Source organism: Centrocercus urophasianus, unplaced genomic scaffold, assembly GCF_019232065.1.
Source record: "Centrocercus urophasianus isolate 14NV4802_14NV808 unplaced genomic scaffold, USGS_Curo_1.0 seq_27, whole genome shotgun sequence".
NCBI lineage: Eukaryota > Metazoa > Chordata > Aves > Galliformes > Phasianidae > Centrocercus > Centrocercus urophasianus.
This window is the reverse complement of record NW_024884833.1, coordinates 448,282-466,367: the sequence shown is the minus strand read 5'-3', so window position 1 is coordinate 466,367 and position 18,086 is coordinate 448,282. Positions and strand designations below refer to the sequence as shown.

The 18,086-nt window shown below is 35.9% G+C and overlaps 1 protein-coding gene across 1 annotated transcript in view; it reads left to right on the top strand.

Moving 5' to 3' along the window:
* KIAA2026 (KIAA2026 ortholog) overlaps positions 1 to 18,086 on the top strand; it is a 60,589-nt gene that overhangs the window by 17,570 nt on the left and 24,933 nt on the right. The window contains exons 4-5 of the mRNA XM_042826745.1: positions 9,826 to 9,902; positions 14,669 to 14,758. Coding sequence (XP_042682679.1) covers positions 9,826 to 9,902; positions 14,669 to 14,758 — 167 coding nt within the window. The remainder of the gene's footprint in view (positions 1 to 9,825; positions 9,903 to 14,668; positions 14,759 to 18,086) is intronic.

The window sequence follows — 18,086 nt, the reverse complement described above, 5'->3', positions numbered from 1 at the left end:
GTGTTTAAAATAGTACATGTGGTTTCTTTTCTTTTGTAAGTTGCAACCAGATTCTCAGTGCATCAAGCTGTAGTGCCAGTCAAGTTTAGTAATTATGGACACGTGCCTCTGCTGTGGGTTTATTTGCATTGTTCTTTAAATCATCATAATTAATGCATTTGTTCAGATCTGCTTTGCCATTGTAACTTTATAAAAACATTCTCTACGCCAACATGGAAGATCTAAAAAGTCTGTAGTAATGCTTCATTTTCTAGATAATTGCATGTGATATTTTCTAGAAGGGGGAGCTGTTGGGATCAACATTGAAGATGAGTACCGCAAAGTCGGGACATGCTCAGTTTCGCCAAACCTTTGAAATGTGTGAAAATGTATCTTAAGTGTTTGTGAAGAGGAAAACTCTTGCGAGTTTTTCCATTTTAGAATAGTGGGATGAGCAATAGAATGGGATGAGCAAGCAGGAATGTTTTTTTACTTTATCGTGGTGAGTGTTGGTGACATAGAGTAAAATACCAGCTTTTTTGTCCCCAGGGAGATTGCTGCTGTGTTGCATACGCTGCAAAAATTGCATTACTGCTCTATGATGATGTCACTTCATAATTTGTAGCACAGATTGTTATCTTCAAACCAGAGCCACAAGATCTCACAAAAAGTTTTAGTTCTAGTATCTAATATCTAGTTCTTTAGATATGTTCCTCTTTTCAAGTAAAAATGATTTATGTTTGCTAACTAATAAATGGTCTGTATTACTCTTGATGAAGTGATTTAAGACTGTCAAGAGCATTTCTAAGAATTTTCTTAGTGTTGCTGGGGGAGCTGTTAGCTAATAAGGTTGATTTCCAGTAAATCTTTGAACAGAAGTATTTAAACAGCATTGTTATTTAAAATGAGTAAATGCTGGAAGATCTGTAAATGTGAATTTTTATTTTTTTTATTTTTTTAAAAAAACTTTTTCACTCCTAGCTATCACTTTGATTAGCAAATGGCTTGATCACAAACCATAATTACATAGAAACACAGAATGTTAGAGCTTGGAAAGCACCCATGGAAGTCATCTTGTCCAACCCCTGTATACAAACAGGGCCACCTTGAGCAGGTTGCAAGTAGTCACCTACACAGTAAAAATAAAAATTCTACTGATATTCAGACAGGGAATTTTTTGTTTCCCTTTGTGCCCACTGCCTCTTGTCATGTCTCTGGGAATCATTGAATTGGACCTGGTTGTTTTCTTTGCAAGTGCCATTCTGGTACTTACATACATTAATGAGATCCCTCCTACCCTTCTCCAGGCTGAGCAGTCTCAAGTTTGTCAGCCTGTCTTTATAGTAATGATGCTCTAGTCCCTTCATCATTTTCATGGCTCTTTTGTTGCACTCTGATGTACCCTCATCTGTCTTTTACTGGGGAACCACAGTGTTCCAGCTGTAGTCTCATTAGCCCCCAAAGAGAGGAGAAGGGCCACCTCCCTTGACCTTACTGTCCATACTTTGTCTAACGTAGTCCAGGATACCATTAGCCTTCTTTGCTACAAAGGTATATAGTTGGCGTGTGTTCAAGCAGGTGATCCCCAGCTGCTTTCCTTTGAGGTAGCCCCCAGCACATTCTGGTGCTTGGGATTGTTCTTAACGAAGTGCAGGTCTTTGCACATCCCCTTGCTGAACTTCCCTTGTTTCCTGTCAGCACATTTCTCCAGACAGTCCCTTTGGATACGAGCATGATCCTCTGCCCTATCAGCTCCACCTCCCCATTTTGTGTCATCTGCACATTTACTGTGTGTACACTTCACCCTATCATCCAGATCATGAATTATCATACAGAACAGTATTGCTGACTGCAAGGTTCACCACCAGTTACTGGCCTCCACATAGACTTCATTCCACTAACTACCACCCTTTGGGCCTGGCCACTTAGTTGGTTTTCAACCCATCTCACTGTGTAGCCATCCACCCCATAAAACAATATCTTTTCTTTGCAGACCTTATGGGAGGCAGTGTCAAAGGCCCTACGGAAATTCACTGTTTCACACATTTTCCCACATTTAGCAGGCTGATCACTTCATCATAGAAGTCTGTCACACTGATTGAACATGATTTCTCCTTCGTGAATTCCTGCTGGCTATGAGGAAAGAAGCAATGAAGGAAATTAAGTAACAATCAGCACTTAATTGTCTATCAAAAATATAACGTTATTATACGTTGGAATTGAGATTCGAATGGACAAATTCGTTCAAGACAGAATGAATCCATGGAAGTCATATTTCTTCGGCTTCACTTACTATGATGATTCTTCACTATTAATTGAGAATTGACAAAACAGCAATGTAAAACTATTCAGTTTTTAATTATATTACTAATTTATTTTGGTTTAGTTTTATGTTTGTTATATAAAATACTGTCTTTGGCTGAGGAGCCAGGTATACATCAAACCTGGAATACATTGTTTCAAGCAGCATCTCAGTCATACAAAGAACATTAACCTCCTTTGAAATCAACTTTTCTGAGAGCAGTGTTTATTTAATATTCATTTTAGTGCTTTCAGCTATCTCTTTTTCTCATTATACAATACACAAGTTTTCTTCTTCATAATCCTTCAAAAACCAAGCCATGACAAGAGGACAGGAGAGTATCCAAGTTAAACATTACTTGCATGTGCTCAGCATACATGTGCTCTGGCCCCTTCTGCAGGTGAGTAGGGGTATGCTCTGTGGGTGTATAATCAACAAATATAAAGATGCTATAATCATGAAACAAGAGAGTTAGACAAAGCAGGTCATAATAACAGAAAGAACAGATAGGACACTTACCCCTATCCTGGGCTCACTTGTAAAACTCCAGCAGAGTGGATCTCCAGAAGAGATCCTTCCCCACTGGTAGCCAGCTCTTAAATGGATCGAGGAGAAGTGGAGCCAGGCTCCGCCCCTTCCGGCAGCACAACTGAACTGATCAATCAGAGGTTCAGGCCGTTATTCAGCAGTTCCTGTACAGTGGGAAGGCCTGTATTTACTGCATTCCTGACGCAAGGTGGAGTTTGTTTTCATTCAGAAAAGCAAACAAGGAAATGATAGATGAAATGTTACTCAACTGTACAGCCCTTATTGCCGACTGTGCATTTTGACAAGAGGTTTGTGTTAGCAGGTGAAGTCAGGTAGTATACAAATCAAGCTTTGATGATGCTGCCAGGTCTAGGTGTAGATTTGCATCTTTTATTTATGAGAAATACTATCTAGTATTAATAAAATTTTTGTTTTATATCCATACATGTCTGGACTATAGTTTCATTTAGGGTAAAGTGTTGTAGTTTACTTGAAGATTAAGGCAAAGTGTTCTCCCTGTATTCTCTGATGGAGAGTTAAAAGAGTCCTTCTGTGCTAAATGAGCAGGACTCTTGCCTTAGATGTTTGTAGTTTTTACCTCTCTAACCTCAGGAATGTGTTAATTCTGTCTGTTTTGGGAGTGGTATAAAAAAGAATTGATTCTCTCCTTCACTATTGGAGGGAGAAAAGAGATGAGAAAAGCTACTTTAATCCAGGGTAAGATGTCTTGTATCCACTTCACTGAACTGAAACCCCAGTGAGATGTGAAGCCTGCTGGAAGAAGCATTGTGGAGATATTAGTAATTGTGGCCCATGTTAGTGGGTGAACAAAAGATTATGCAGGAATAATGCTGGCTGACATTTCCTAGTTTCACAATTCTTTTGTTGTAGCAAAGTAGAATTTTATTAATATAGTTTTGATAAGTATATATTTGAAAACAAGTCAGTTTCCCTTGTTTAGTAATATCGTATAATTCTGATAAAAGGCAAAAAGTTTTTTTTTTCTTTTTAAAGAAATATTGTCATATTTGAAATTAAACTTTATATAAAAAGTAAAATTTTTATCTTATTAGGAGTATTGCCATGTGGTGCCAGCAAAAGTGAGGATAAATCAATATTTACTTATTCATCTTTATAAAGATTAATCTTTATAAAGATTGAGGTGTTGGTGCAAAGAAGAGCATCAAGGCTTGTGAAGGGCTTGTAGGGTATGTCCTATGAGGAGACACCAAAGGATCTGGAGCTGTTTAGTCTGGGAAAGAGGAGGCTGAGAGGAGACCTTATCGCTCTCTTCAATATCTGAAAGGTGATTATAGTGAGAGTGGGGTTGGTCTCTTCTCACTGGTGATAGGTGACAGGATGAGGGGAAATGGCCTCAAATTGCACCAGGGTGGATATCAGGCAAAACTTCTTTACAGAAAGGGTTGTTAAGCACTGGAATAGGCTCTCCAGGGAGGTGGTTGAGTCGTCATCCCTGGATGTGTTTATAAACCGTTTGGATGTGGTGCTCAGGGATATGATTTAGCAGAGGGTTGTTAGTTAGGGTAGTATGGTTAGGTTGTGGTTGGACTCAATGATCTTGAAGGTCTTTTCCAACCTGAGCGATTCTATGATTCTATAAAACATTTATCAAATACTTGTAAGTATTTCTCTGCTGTGCATAAAAAATAAAAGTAATCTGTTGTAGCTGTTGGATTGGGAGACCACTGGGAGACCACTTATAATTCTTCTAGATAGTAGTAGCAACAGCTTTTGTGAAGTTGCAACTGTTGAGGAGAAGACCTCGTCAGAAGTTTCTAGATCATTATTTTACATGGACTTCTTGTTGTAGTTTGGGTAATAATTTATTTTGAAGGGAATCTATTTCATGTTTTTATCTTTTCATTCTTAACGTGATTGGAGAAGACAACTGTGAAACTGGACAAAACATTTTCTGATTTATCTTCCATCTGCGCATTGCACTCTAGCACTATTGATTCCTGTGTGTTTGTTATAGCGTGTGTATTTTCTACAAGGCAGTCTTTTATAAGCAGCACAGTGATAGAAAAGTTGGTTGAAAGGAATTTCTGGAGGCCACATAGTTTGGCTCCTTGTTGGAAGCAGCACTTTTAAAAATGGTCACGTTGGCTGCGACTTGTCTACCTATTTCTTGAAGACATCTAAAGGTAGAAGTCTATCTATTGAGTCACCTCATCCCCTTATGAGAATGTTTCTACCGAAATGACTGCACATTCACTGCAGAAGTCGTGGAATCTGCTTCTTGGAGATGTTCAGAAGATGCTTGAATGTGGAACTGGGCACTCTGCTCTCATGTTTCTACTTGAAAAGGACTTCAAACAGATGGACCCAAAAGTCCCTGCCAACTTCAGTCGTTCTGTGATTCTATGATTATTTTTTTAGTCTGTGTGTTGAATTATTGCTAAATGGCTTCTAAATCACATCTAGTAAAAGCGAGAGACTGAGAACTGGGAGATAAGGAGGTCACATTGAATCACTATAGGTAATTTAATGAAACAATGTGTATCAACTTTTTCATTAGATTTTTTTTTCCTTCTTTATTTTTCATATTTGTTTTTCCAGCTGTGATTGCTTAAATATATTTGTACATTGAGCATGGCCAGAAGGGTACAGTGTGCTATGACTCAAAATACACTCAGCATCTCTCAGTAGCATTACTTCTATCTTTGAAGTGAGTAATTTAAACTATTTTGAACAGTCTCTTTAGCTAAGATCACGGGCAAAGGAGCTCTAGCAGATGATACTGGAGTAGTTTAAGAAATTGCTGCTCACAATACTAATCTGTTCAACCCTTTACTGATTTTACTGTCCATACAGAATCTATGCCCACCTCAGCCTGGCAGTTCAAGACAAGCAGCTATGCTTTGTGGTGGCATGACTTCAGTAGTAGCGTGACTGTTTTTGTATGTGACAGGGCCGATATGAAGCAGCTGGTAGGGGCAGCCATATCTTACAATCGCTGTTGTCTATGCAGAACATACTTGTTTATCAGTTCCTAGTTTCAGATTGTGTGGATTGTGTGGATTTATTCTGTGGAAGACTAATTTTTCATAACTTCAGAAGATTTTCACTTCAAAATATTCAAACTCACTTACACTAAGGTACCAAAGGTAGTCTGGAAAAAGGGCACATGCGTAACTGCAGCTGCATTGTCTCAGGAAGTACTGAAGAAAAGTTCCTTTAAATGCTTATTTTATAATGTTTTGTTTGCTTGTTTTTTATTTTTTTGACACGCTATTAGAGCAAAAATTTCCTTTGTAACTTTAGTGACTAAGGAATGCTTTTTTTTTTTTTTGAAAACCCGAGATTACTCTTAACCAAAAAAAAAAAAAAAAAAAGTTATTGCGCAATAGCTTCTTTCTTTCAAATTTGAAATTGTTATTTTATTAGGATGTTATTAAAATAGACAGTGACTTTCCCAAAGTTAGTTTGTTATACATAATGATTTTCTTACATAGTGCAAATATTTGTTCAGTTTTCTTTTTCGGTGCTGGCACCACAGGACGTCTGGTGTTTATAGTCTCCAAATGGTAAAGAGAGTATGGTGCTGTGCAGTACAAATATCTTATTAATTCACAGAGTTATGTCAGCTTGTTAAATAATTATTAGTCTTATGTATGTATATTTTATTAGACAGCCATTGATCACCCTTATGTCAGGCTGTTCTTTCTTTAGCAAAAAGAAAGAAAATGAAATTTTTAACCCTGATTCAGATTAAAAACAGGTAAGAGGTAATCTTCAAAATGTTTGTAATCAAATTTTCGATTCTTGCTTTATTTGCTAAACCAATCTTTTCAATTTCAGATGTTTCTGAAAATAGGAAATATTTACTTGGTCTTTTGGTATTTAATTATAAATCTTCCTAATTATTTTTGCCCTTTTTTTGGAAGTCAATACTGGTGCTAAGAGAGAATATATTTCTGTTACCACTTGCTTTTTCAAAGTATGCTGCATCATATAATATCTCATGCTGAAAATATTCAAGCAAATATTAATTAAAAAACGTTATGTTGAAAATATTCAAAACTAAATGTTTCTTTTTGACCATTCAAAACTATCTTTATATAAAGAAAGATAATGTAGGATTGCCTGGCAGCCTCATGTTTTTATCCCTTCGTGCTCGTGCCAGATAACATTCTTTTACATCATTAGGTAACCACTGTGTGTCCAGACATCTTCAGAGTTTGTCACAAAAACTTGTATTAGATGTCTGCTTTAGCTCATTTAATGAACAGCACTGTTTTCAATCATACCAAATATGTTTTTAATGCATCTGAATCCCTAAAATGTGTACTAAAAATGTTGATATTTTGGATTTTTTTTTCATGTTTTCAAAATGTATAGGTCATTGTTTTAATAAAGATGCACCTATACCTTCATCACTCTTCTCTAATGTTAAGTCTTTGAGTGTTGACTTTTGGTAGCTGAGAACTCTTTAAATTTTCATGCATTTCATTAAGTGGATTTTCAGGTCTAGGTTTATAGCAGCAGTCTGTCCAATCCTGTACCCTGCCCTAGCGCTGTTCTGTGTCAGATTCAGCTAGAGTGTTTTGGAAATCACATAGTATAGTAAACTAAAAATAAAATTTTGATTTTTCTGTTCCCATTGTTTTGGTTAATGATTGATAGAGTGTCTTGAGATACGATCAGTATCTCAATGTATTCTGTTTAAATTGCCTCTATACCTACGTTGGTCACTGTGAAAGTAAAGCCTCCTGTTTATTTCCATGGGAACTACAACAGATATAAAGAGCACAATAATACTATTCAGTAAAGCTACAAAATGCTGTTTTTCAACAAAGGCACTACCATTAGCTGTGCATTTTGTGAACAACAGCCTAAATACCATGCTTGTAAAAATTGGCTCCAGCAGAGGTGACCCACTGTTTCTTAGCAACTCGTTGCTAAGAAGATGTTGCCGTCCATCTTTCATCAGAAAAATAGATGGAAGTGAGAAGGCATCAAATCTGGACTGTGCAGGCGGTGTGATAGGACAGTCTAGGCAAGATTGGCATTGTGCTTCATGGTCTTCAGATTACTATAGGGCCTGGTGTTAGTTACTGTATTGCATGAGAAAGGTAGTCTTCTCTGGAAGTTCAAGCCTTTAGCTTAGTCAGTGCTGTGGTCTAGTGATCAGAGTTCATTTGTCTAAGTTCCAGGATATCCAGAAGGATGTCCCTTTCCTATCCCAAAAGAGATAGTGCACATCACCACCCACACAGGACTGTGTTCTGAACATGTTCTGTGTTGGGGAATGTAGTTGTTCACTCCATGGTTTGCTGTTTTGACTGCAGCTCGTAGTGGTGACATCACATCTCATCATCAGTTATGATGCAATCCACAAAACTGCCATCTTCAGCCTTACATTGGTTCAGTAGGACCTGACAAACTTGAATATAATGTTATTTCTGTTACCATGTGAGCATTCATGGGACCCACTTGGCACAAACTTTGCAATATTCAAATTTTGTCACCATTGTTTCCAACGCACTGAAGCTCATACTGAGCTTTGTATAGTTCCCTTGTCATAAGCTGCTGATTTGTACAGGTGAGCTGATTGAGATGCTCTTCCTTTGGTGATGCGACAGCTATGCATGGCTGTCAGGAACGTGGCTTGCTGTTCATGCCACTGTCACTACAGCTGAAGCACACTACTGACTACCTCAACTGTTCTCACATTCACTGTTTGATCTCCACAAACATTTGTCAAATGTTAGTGAAAGTCCATGGGTGCCATTTGTTCCACATGGAGGACACACCTTTGCTTTACACGCATTTCCATGTCAGATGCCATTTTGTCAGACTGCCCCTCTGCTGCCATCTGTTGCATAGCAATAACATAGCAGAATGTTGGTGGAAAGGTTCAGCCTTCAGAGCCATACTACTGACAAAAACTTGAGACGTGGGTCAATATAATAAAATATGAGGCATTACTGTTGGAGTTGTTTTCATATAACTTCATGTGTGTATTTGCACATACATGTATTAGGAAAAAAACCACCACAATTCTGGACAATATTTTCAAAATTAAAAAATTAGTGTTTTTTTTTTTTTTTTAAACCAGGTGACATGTGATGACTATGTCTAACAATGAATTCAGCATATGTCATGTGACTCTTTAGGTTTCTAGATGATGTTTAGAATGTGAGCATGGTGGTAATCTTATAGTGGTGGTTTTAGTTTAAATGAACTTGTCAGAAGAGGACTTGTTGCAGTTTACCATTTAAATGTAGGAATAAGGAAGTCACTTATATGAAGCATACATAGTTCTGGGTGATGCAGCTACTTGATGTGAGAAGTCTTCACGAACTATCAATCCTGATACTTCAGGCATTACACCACTTGTCTTGCCTAAAAGAAAGTTAATTGTTATATCTGTATTACAATATGGCACAATTGTGTGGTGAGAACATGAGGTTTCTTCTAAAATATTATGCTTTGCCACTGCCAGAATAACCCTGTGAGTATTCTGATTTCACTGAGAACTTCACTATATCCATTTGGCAATGTCTAGATATTGTTTGTTCTTCGAGGGTGTTTTTTACTGTAACATGTAGATGTCCCAGACCCTAATGTATGATTCACTTTGCAGTGTCAGAGAACATACCTTGCAGGTAAGATACTATATTTCTTAAGTTTGTGGCATAAGTTCTGGATTTTGCTCCTCCCAGAACAGTGATGTGAACGTTTCTTCTATGACTTAAATAATTTCTTGCAGTGTTCTCGTAATTTTTAGGTGGCATATTATGAGCATTGTAATGAGTTTGTTCTTTGCTCTTTTTTTTTTCATGTGTGTGTGTGTGAAAGAACTGCCCCACAGATACTTGTAGTTTAATGTTTGCTCTTGCTGAGTCTAGCTCTGATTCGTTGTGTTTACATGACGCACTCGTTAGCAATCTGGTAGTTACAGTTTAACTTTAAAGTCAGTATGTAATTTGTTTTTATTAATGAAGTACAACAAACAGCATTATGAAGCTTTTCTCTTTTAATCTTAAAAGGAAAAAAATCGGTTTCTAAAAAAGCAATCACAAAGAAGAGGAAAGGTGTCACAAAGTCTGCCATACCAGAATTTCAGGTAAGTGATTTTAATTCTTGTTCTAAGTTCTTGAAACCTGAATACCTGTCCCTCAAATTAAGTCCCTCATTGTCTGACATAGGTCTTGTAAATCCTAGTTGAGAGGTGGATTTTCCTTTTCTCGATTAAAAGGTGTGCTTCCAGTAGTGTTTTTAAACACACACTTCACATTTTCTTGGTAAAGAATGTTTTAGCATTTTTTATTATATGCATCTTATATAGTACATAAAAAGTTTTAAGATCTCAGGTAAGTATGATGCAGGACCAAACCTGGAAAGCAGAAGTTGTTGATGTAATTTGTAAGATACAATCTAGGATAAAATTACTAGTGTTTTTACTGGTTTGGTTTGATACGGTTTAATGATATGTTTCACTGTGCCCCTTGAATTGAAATCTAGCTTAATTTATTCAAGAACTTGGAAAAAATCTGTACCTTCACATGTTCATCTTGTCTGTAACTTTTACCTCTTATCTGCACATGAACTTTAGACCAGAAAGCACAAAGAAGAGAGTGGTGGTTATAACAATGTATTTTTTATGGTGCTGTAACAGAAGTATGAAAGCATTTAAGTTGTAAGTCACAGTTTATATATCCATACCTACTTGAATTAAGTGTCTCTTTTGGTGGCATTTTTTAAGAAAATCTTATTTTTGAGATAGCAGTCTGTGCTATTCTAAGCAGTCAAACCTCATAAAACTACAACTGTCGTGTAGACAGTGTCTAAAAAAGTGTATTTTTCTCAATGCATTCCCTGCATGCTGTGGGTATATGTAGTTTAGTTAGAAATTATCTAAAATGTTGTCTAAACCTTGGCCTAATTTTATGTCTAACCAAAGTAAACTGTTTGTTTATGTATCCATTTAAAAGCTAAATTAACATTTTATGCTTACCTATATAAAATGTTAATTAAAATGTAACTGAGTAATTTCAGCTCTTTTGATAAAAACTAGGCTTTAAATCTGTTTTAGATGAAGGTAAGGTATATCGTCAGTATGGGCAGTTTAATCTTTTTAGGGAACTTTTTAATTATTTATCTGCTTTTTTCAGGAGGATAGATAGGACTAGTATGACTGTGTTTCAAATATTTTCATACTTTATACCATATTTGCAGATGTGAGACTTCTAAAGCAGTGTAAAACGTGTCTTGATATTCTTCTCCACGTGCATGAATTGCCAGATACAACGTAATTATTTGAAGTTGAGAATATGTTTTAAAATATTTAATGAAACAAGTTTATACAGTGAGATATGCAAGGGAGGGTACAACTGCAAAAATATTGCTATTCATATGTAAATAGCAGCTGTTTTAGGAAGAAGCAAATAATTGAGACCTTTTCAAAAATTTATAATTTCTTTTATATGCCTTCAGTGTACAAATGTAAGAAAGAAAGTAATAAAATAAAAATAGCCACAATGGATCTTATTGCCTAGGAGTAGATCCTATGCTTCAGTATAAATGTGGAAATTCTTTACCCGAAGATCAAAATGCAGCATTAATGCTGAGAAAATTTATTACGTATTTTAATATTTTCCATCACAGAGAACAAATGACAAACTGTGCATTAAAACCAGTTACTAACAAAAAAAAAAAAAACAACCAAAAAAAGCCCAAACCAAAACAAAATCAACAACAGAATATATGTAAGTATGCTAGCTAATCCTAATATTTACAATGCCAGTTTTAAGTATCTTTTTGAGGAAATAAATTATGTGAGTTTTCTGTTCACTTTCGTAGTTCAAATGTCATGGACAAGATATAGAAAGCACAGATCAGTGCCTACTAATAAGGCATTTTCAGACCTTATACTAAGTTCTTAACTGAAAGCTGTTTAAAAATAATAATAAAAAAAAGAAGCAGACGTAAATTAAATTATTTTTTACCAAATAAAAGCACAAAAAAGTGCTGTTTTTAATATTATGGAAATTGTTTTAAAAAGTGAGTTGACAGCTCATGAGTTTGTAAGTTGGGTTCTACAGATTTTCTTTTAATAGAAATTCTCATTTCCAAGTTTATACTAATGTTTCCTGTTAATGTTTAAAAAAAAAAAGACAATAATTATACTTCTGTACTAAAAGGTTACTAACTTGGTGTTGTTGGTTCTCTCCCTGACCCGTGTCTACTATTGTATTGTTCTAAGTGCTTTCTCTCATTCTTTCCTTCTTTTCCTGTACACATATACACATGCAGCTACATAGACTTACATGTATCATAACCAAAGAAGGAGCACGCATTGTAAGGAGCTGGGCTAATGTTTTGGCTTTTCTGTGACTGTGTTTAACAGTCTTAACTTTCATCAGCTGTGTCTGCAATAAATACAGATCTCAAATGGAGAATATCTGGATATTTTCCACTATGAAATGGTTTCAGTAAAAGAACAGTTTAATGAGAAGTTAAAGTATAACTTAAAATCATTATGCAGACAACCTGAAGTTGGGAGCAAAATTGCACTAAAGTGCATTATGTTTAAAAAGGTTGGCTGAAGTTCCAGCTGGTTAAAGAGAACCAAGGAGGGGGCATCCGTAATCCAGGGGTGTACACAAGGTGTATATTTACAAACAGATTTACAGATTGCACTTTTAAAACAATGATAAAAGTTTCATTCATAAATTCTGAGAGATCACTTAGAATGGTACTAAGTTAGAATGGTACTCATATTTCCTTGCAAAAATCTGGAGAGATGTTTTATTCTTGCCATTCCTCCTTGAAGATCCAGTGAGAATCTTTGAGAGATTACTAAGATGTGAGATTGTATCTAGTGGGAAAGGTTCAACACTGAATTTGAACATGTACTGGAAAACAGAATTTCTGAAGTTTCCTTTATATTCAACTGAAAAACAGAATACTTATTTCCTGCAAAAATGCAGTCCTGTGCTTGATCTGAAAATGCCTGTGTCAAAGTGAGCATGTACATGATCAATGTACAGGACATGTACATTAATGGAAATGCTAGCGCCCCGGAAAGTTAGGATACTGCGTCGTATTTTAGAGAATAGGGACTAACTTTTCACTACCTTCAAGTAATAAGCATGTATTTCTCTTTAAGATTATTTTTCTCATGATGCATAATTAGAAAGCATGTTCTCCGAGAGAGATAGGAAGATTAGATTGTAACTTTAGTGTGTTTCTTATTATGATCACATAACTCACTTGTAAAAACATACAAACCAATTCAGAAAATCAGTGTTCCTTGCTGGAAGTTGAATTGCTGCATTCTGGCAGTTAACAGCCACGAGCAAAGAGCAGTGAAACATCAGCGTGTCACACTGTGAGACACAATAATGTCACATTATGAGACACAACAGGAAATACCTGCTGTCGTGTAGGAGCTCTGTTGTAAAGATACGGTATTTTACCAATACAGTTGGTATTTTCAGGACAGCGTTCAACTGGTAACATCCTTAAAATCTTAAGAGGAAATCATCCTTAAAAGGAAATCATCCTTTAAAAACTCTTGCCTTACTACATATAAATCTCTAAGCAAAGAGTTGGATTAATGGTATCTTCCTTTGCTTCGTAGTTCTGCTTTGTCTTTGGTCATTGACTCATAATACAGTGGGAGAACACAAAAGGCAATGATGCAATTTAAAAAATGAATTCCAAAGGAACGGATTAAAATTGTGTAAGGGAATTCTCTGTTAATGTCTTTCTTTACTTACCAGGGGTGTGACAAACTTGCAGATTTTTGCATAATTACAATGTATCGTAGATTTGCTTGCCAGCTAGGTGGAAGAAGAAAAATCATTATTTGCCTTCTGGTTTGCAGTTACGTGCTTGGAACTTCCTTCCATGCAGGGCATGTCTGTTCTATGTTATAGTAATGAAAGAAGCTGATGTGCTTTTTTAAATGAACTTGTTCCAAATCCAGAAATTATAGTATTTAATGTATAATTGAAGTTAAGATGTATTGTTGTGAATCACTAATAGGGGGTAAAAATTGTATCATGGTAGCATATTGGTGGTTCTTTTTCCTATTTGGATTTGACTTTTCTTATGTTATTTCAAAGATTTTTTCAATTCTAATGAAAACACTTCTACATAGAGATGTTCAGAAATGAGCAAGTCTTAACTTACAGTGACCTGAATGAACCTAACAGCTTAATAATTTCCAGTTTAGTAAGTCTGTAATTGCTGTAAGTGACAGTAAGCCAAAACTTAAAGATCATTATTGTTTCTTTGAAAATTTGTTAAAGTAAATAGCAGACATTTTGTTACAGGAAGAATGTAAAAAGCTGTTTTTTAAGGACAGAAATAAGAAGAAATTCGAGAGCACTAGATATACTGCTTTTACGGAAAGAGATAGATTTTATAGATACGGCTAGGTTATGATTCTGGAATTCTGCACGTAAAATAGATGAGGCTCTGTTCAGGTGAAAGTTTTAACAAGAGTAGCAACGTTGTAAGAACAGCGTAGTGCAAAGCTAGTACACTTAATTCTGCAGGCTTTTGTTTGATACTCAAACCTGTTCCAGCTCACTGCTGTACTTGAGACAAATCTGGTAACTTGTTTCATTCACTGCAGCTTGGAGGAAAAACCTACACTGTGAAAAGGAGGTTCATATACAGAGATACATGGTTTGTATCTGAAGTGTGTTCATTTCAATAAGATCTTTAAAAAAAAATAATAATACTCTAAGAAAATAAAAACCAAATGGTTGGCACTGTATAATAACATGAGCTTTTAGATTTTATTTAACTTCATTGTGTATTTTTCAAGTCCTACATTACCAAGTGTTTGTGTTCTTTTTTTTGTTTGTTTGTTTTTAGCTTATTTGCACTAATCTTGATGAACTCAGGGAATTAATCACAAAGATTGAGAATGAACTCAAAGATCTGGAGGACATTAAAAAGAAATCGGTATGTGACATAAGTTTTCTCTTGTATGAATGTGAAACTGTGCCAGTCAGCTGAAGATTTTTTGCCTTCTCATTGATTGCATGAAGCCTCAGTGTGGTTGGTGCCTGTATACTCTAATCTTAATCTTTTCTGTATGTATTGTTCTGTTCGCAATTTTCTTATAAGGGAAATCATTAATTATATTTTAACACTTCTCACTACCAGAAAAAAATTGCAAGCAGTTGTGATACCTTAGAAGAAGCAGTCTATTTCTATTAAATGTGTGCCCTCTTCCCTTAAGACAAACTCTTACCAGCAAGTAATTACAAGGCAGAGTTCTCAAATCTATCAGATCTTCCCTGAAACCTCTAAGATGCATATTAGGATTCCTAACCCTGTTTATTTTTTTGAATAAGCTATTAAAATAGGCTTTGCTGAAGTGTTCCAGCAACTCAGTATCTTTTTTTGCAATGAGAGGCCCAAAACGGGGCACGGTATTCAAGATGTATTCTCATCAGTGCTGAGTGCAGAAGGAAAAATCACTTCCACGGTCCTGCTGACGTCGGTATTCCTGATGCAGGTTAGGATGCCATTTGCATTTTTAGCCACTTGGGCATACTGTTGTAATCATGTTCAGCCAGCTGCCAGCCAGCACCCTTTGGTCATTTTCTGCCAGGCAGCTTTCCAGCCAATCTTCCACAAACTGATGTTTGTCTGGAGAAGAGAATGCTCATTGTTCTCCACAACTACCTGAAAGGAGGTTGCAGTGAAGATGTGACAAGTGACAGGATGCAAGAAAGCATCCTCAAATTGCTCTAGCAGAGCTTTACATTGAACATAGGAAGAATTTGTTCACGGAAAGGCTGGCAAGGCTCTCGAATTGGCTGCTTAGGGAGGTGGTGAAGTCACTATCCCTGGAGGTGTTTAAGAGATGCATGGATTTGTTTTTTAGGGATGTAATTTGGAGGTGAACTTGATAGTGTTAGATTGACCTTTGGCTTTGTGGTCTTCAGGGGCTTTTCTAACTTAAATGATTCTGTGATTCTGTGTTTTGTATGGAAATAGGTTGAATAGGAGAGTATATCTAATTTAAATGGTCCCCTACAGCCAATTCTTTCTAATACTGATTTTTTTTTTCTATTAAACTTTTGGGAGAAGTTTCTGTGACATTTCAATGGATAGTAGTGGTTAAAAATTTTGCTTTTTCTGTACCTTGGATATTTCGTCACTAATTTGTGTGAATGTCCTTAGTCTGGATCAGAAGTAACTTATGTTTTTAATTATATGAGTATTGGAGAGATGGTAGAGGAGTATAAGTGTAATAGCTGTTACGATATCTAAAGGAATAAAGATAGATGACACTTGAAGTTGAAGTTGCTAAATTGCAAATTTGTTTTAATGTAGGATTGTCCAGTGGTTGTCAAACAGACTGTGTCAACCATAGAAGAAAAAGACAAAAATGAGAGTACACATTAGCATACTAATAATGCTATTATAGATGAGACTTTTCCTAATGGTAGAGTTATACCAACAAGACTTCTTCAAGGGTATACAAATGCTAAATATGTCATAATCGCTCTTTGAACTGAAATCTGATAATGTCATTATGTAAATAAGTTGCATGACTTCAGCAGGAATACTATGTTTAGTTCTAATCACACCATCTTAGAAAACCAACAAGCTCTTAAATACAGGGTTAAGATACAACTCATTCAGTGGTCAGAAGTTGTGAGGTAAGAACAATTTTTCTGTGTGCTCACACATTTCTGTGTTTTGAGTCTTTAAACATCTATGGTGTTAGAAATATTATGTGAAGAAATAAGAGTAGGATTAATTGCTGAAGAATTGATTAAAAAGGAACAGTGAAATGTTGATTTTAAAAATCATTCAGATTACATACTTTAAAAAAATACAAAGATTTTAAGTTAGGTGAATAGTCAGCAAACTTGGCTAGACATTTGCAAGGGAAGTTATTAAAGTTGCATTTTGTATGTCAATAACACCATGCATAATTAAGTTAGGTAACTTCAAATCTGGAGGAGATGCAGATTTTCTTTATTCATCTTTGATGTAATTAACAGTGGCATCCATAACAGAGTTTCTTGCAGGTTTTCTGAAGTTTCTAATGTTTTTCGTAAAACATAGCTCTCTCATAATGCAAATTTGGCTTAATGTGAAAATGTATTTTAATATGATATATTATGATAATTTTGAGGCTTTCGTGGCCTTTTTTCTTTTTTGGACCTGAAGATGATGAAAATGGTGGTGGTCTCACTGTATTACTGCTTCGTAGTAGTTGTTTTGATGACATAAAAGAAATCTCTGCTCCAGAACTTGGAAGTATTGGAGGCTGTAACAGAAGAGCTGAGCTGTAAGACTTCTTTAACATGAGTAAACATGCTGTTTGCTGGCAATTTTTGTACATAGTTGGACTGGTGGTATCTGACACTTCTCAGAAGTGAGCTTGGACTGACATGAGATTCTTAGTTCAAACAAGTTTTGTTTGGCAGAAGGAGCGCAAATTAGATCAAGGTTTTGTAATGGAAGGATATGGATAATTGTAGATGTGAGCATTACTACCAATTCCTCCCACAGCAGTGAAATAATAAACCTGTTTCAAATGATGTTCACTGTTTGGCTGATTAAAACAGTTCAATTCTGTACTCACTTGAACATCTCCAATGCTTTTTGAATTAACTGTAGTATAACATTTAAAAAGTTTACATTTCTGTTTGATTCCTGATGACTTCATTATAACAACTATGAGATTTGCATTACTACAAGCTTGAAGTAACTGTTCAGAGAAGAAAATGAAATTTGACCTCAACTCTTCAACATTAAGCTGAGTCTTAGTTTTAGCTCTTTCCAGACTACTTCACTCTTGAACTCTAGCCACAGCTCTGACATGAGGCTGCAATTTCACATATGCCTTCAACTGACATAAGCAAAAACTGCTGCCAAAAAACCGTTCCTATTCTCCATGTCTCTGGCAGCTTCTGTTTTCTCTACCGCCCTGTAAGGGAGCGTAGAAAAATTCTTTGTTCAAATGCATGAGAGTCTGTTGTAAACGTAACTTCTCTTTGACTGCTGCTGGGGTAGTTTTAAAACAGATTAGTATCCTTGAGCAGTTTATCGTGGAGTTGCACAAATAACCACTTATGTCCTGCCACAGCTCAAAGGATCATTCTGAGGACAGAATTGACCATCTGCAGGCAAAAAGAAGTCAAACTGCCTTTTGAAGAAGTGCTTTTCTGTGGCAGCTGTAGTAGTTACTGATATTACAGTCTGAGCCAGGGGTATTCTGAAGTTCTCAATCCCTTCAGCTACTAAACAGTTCAGCTCCTTACCA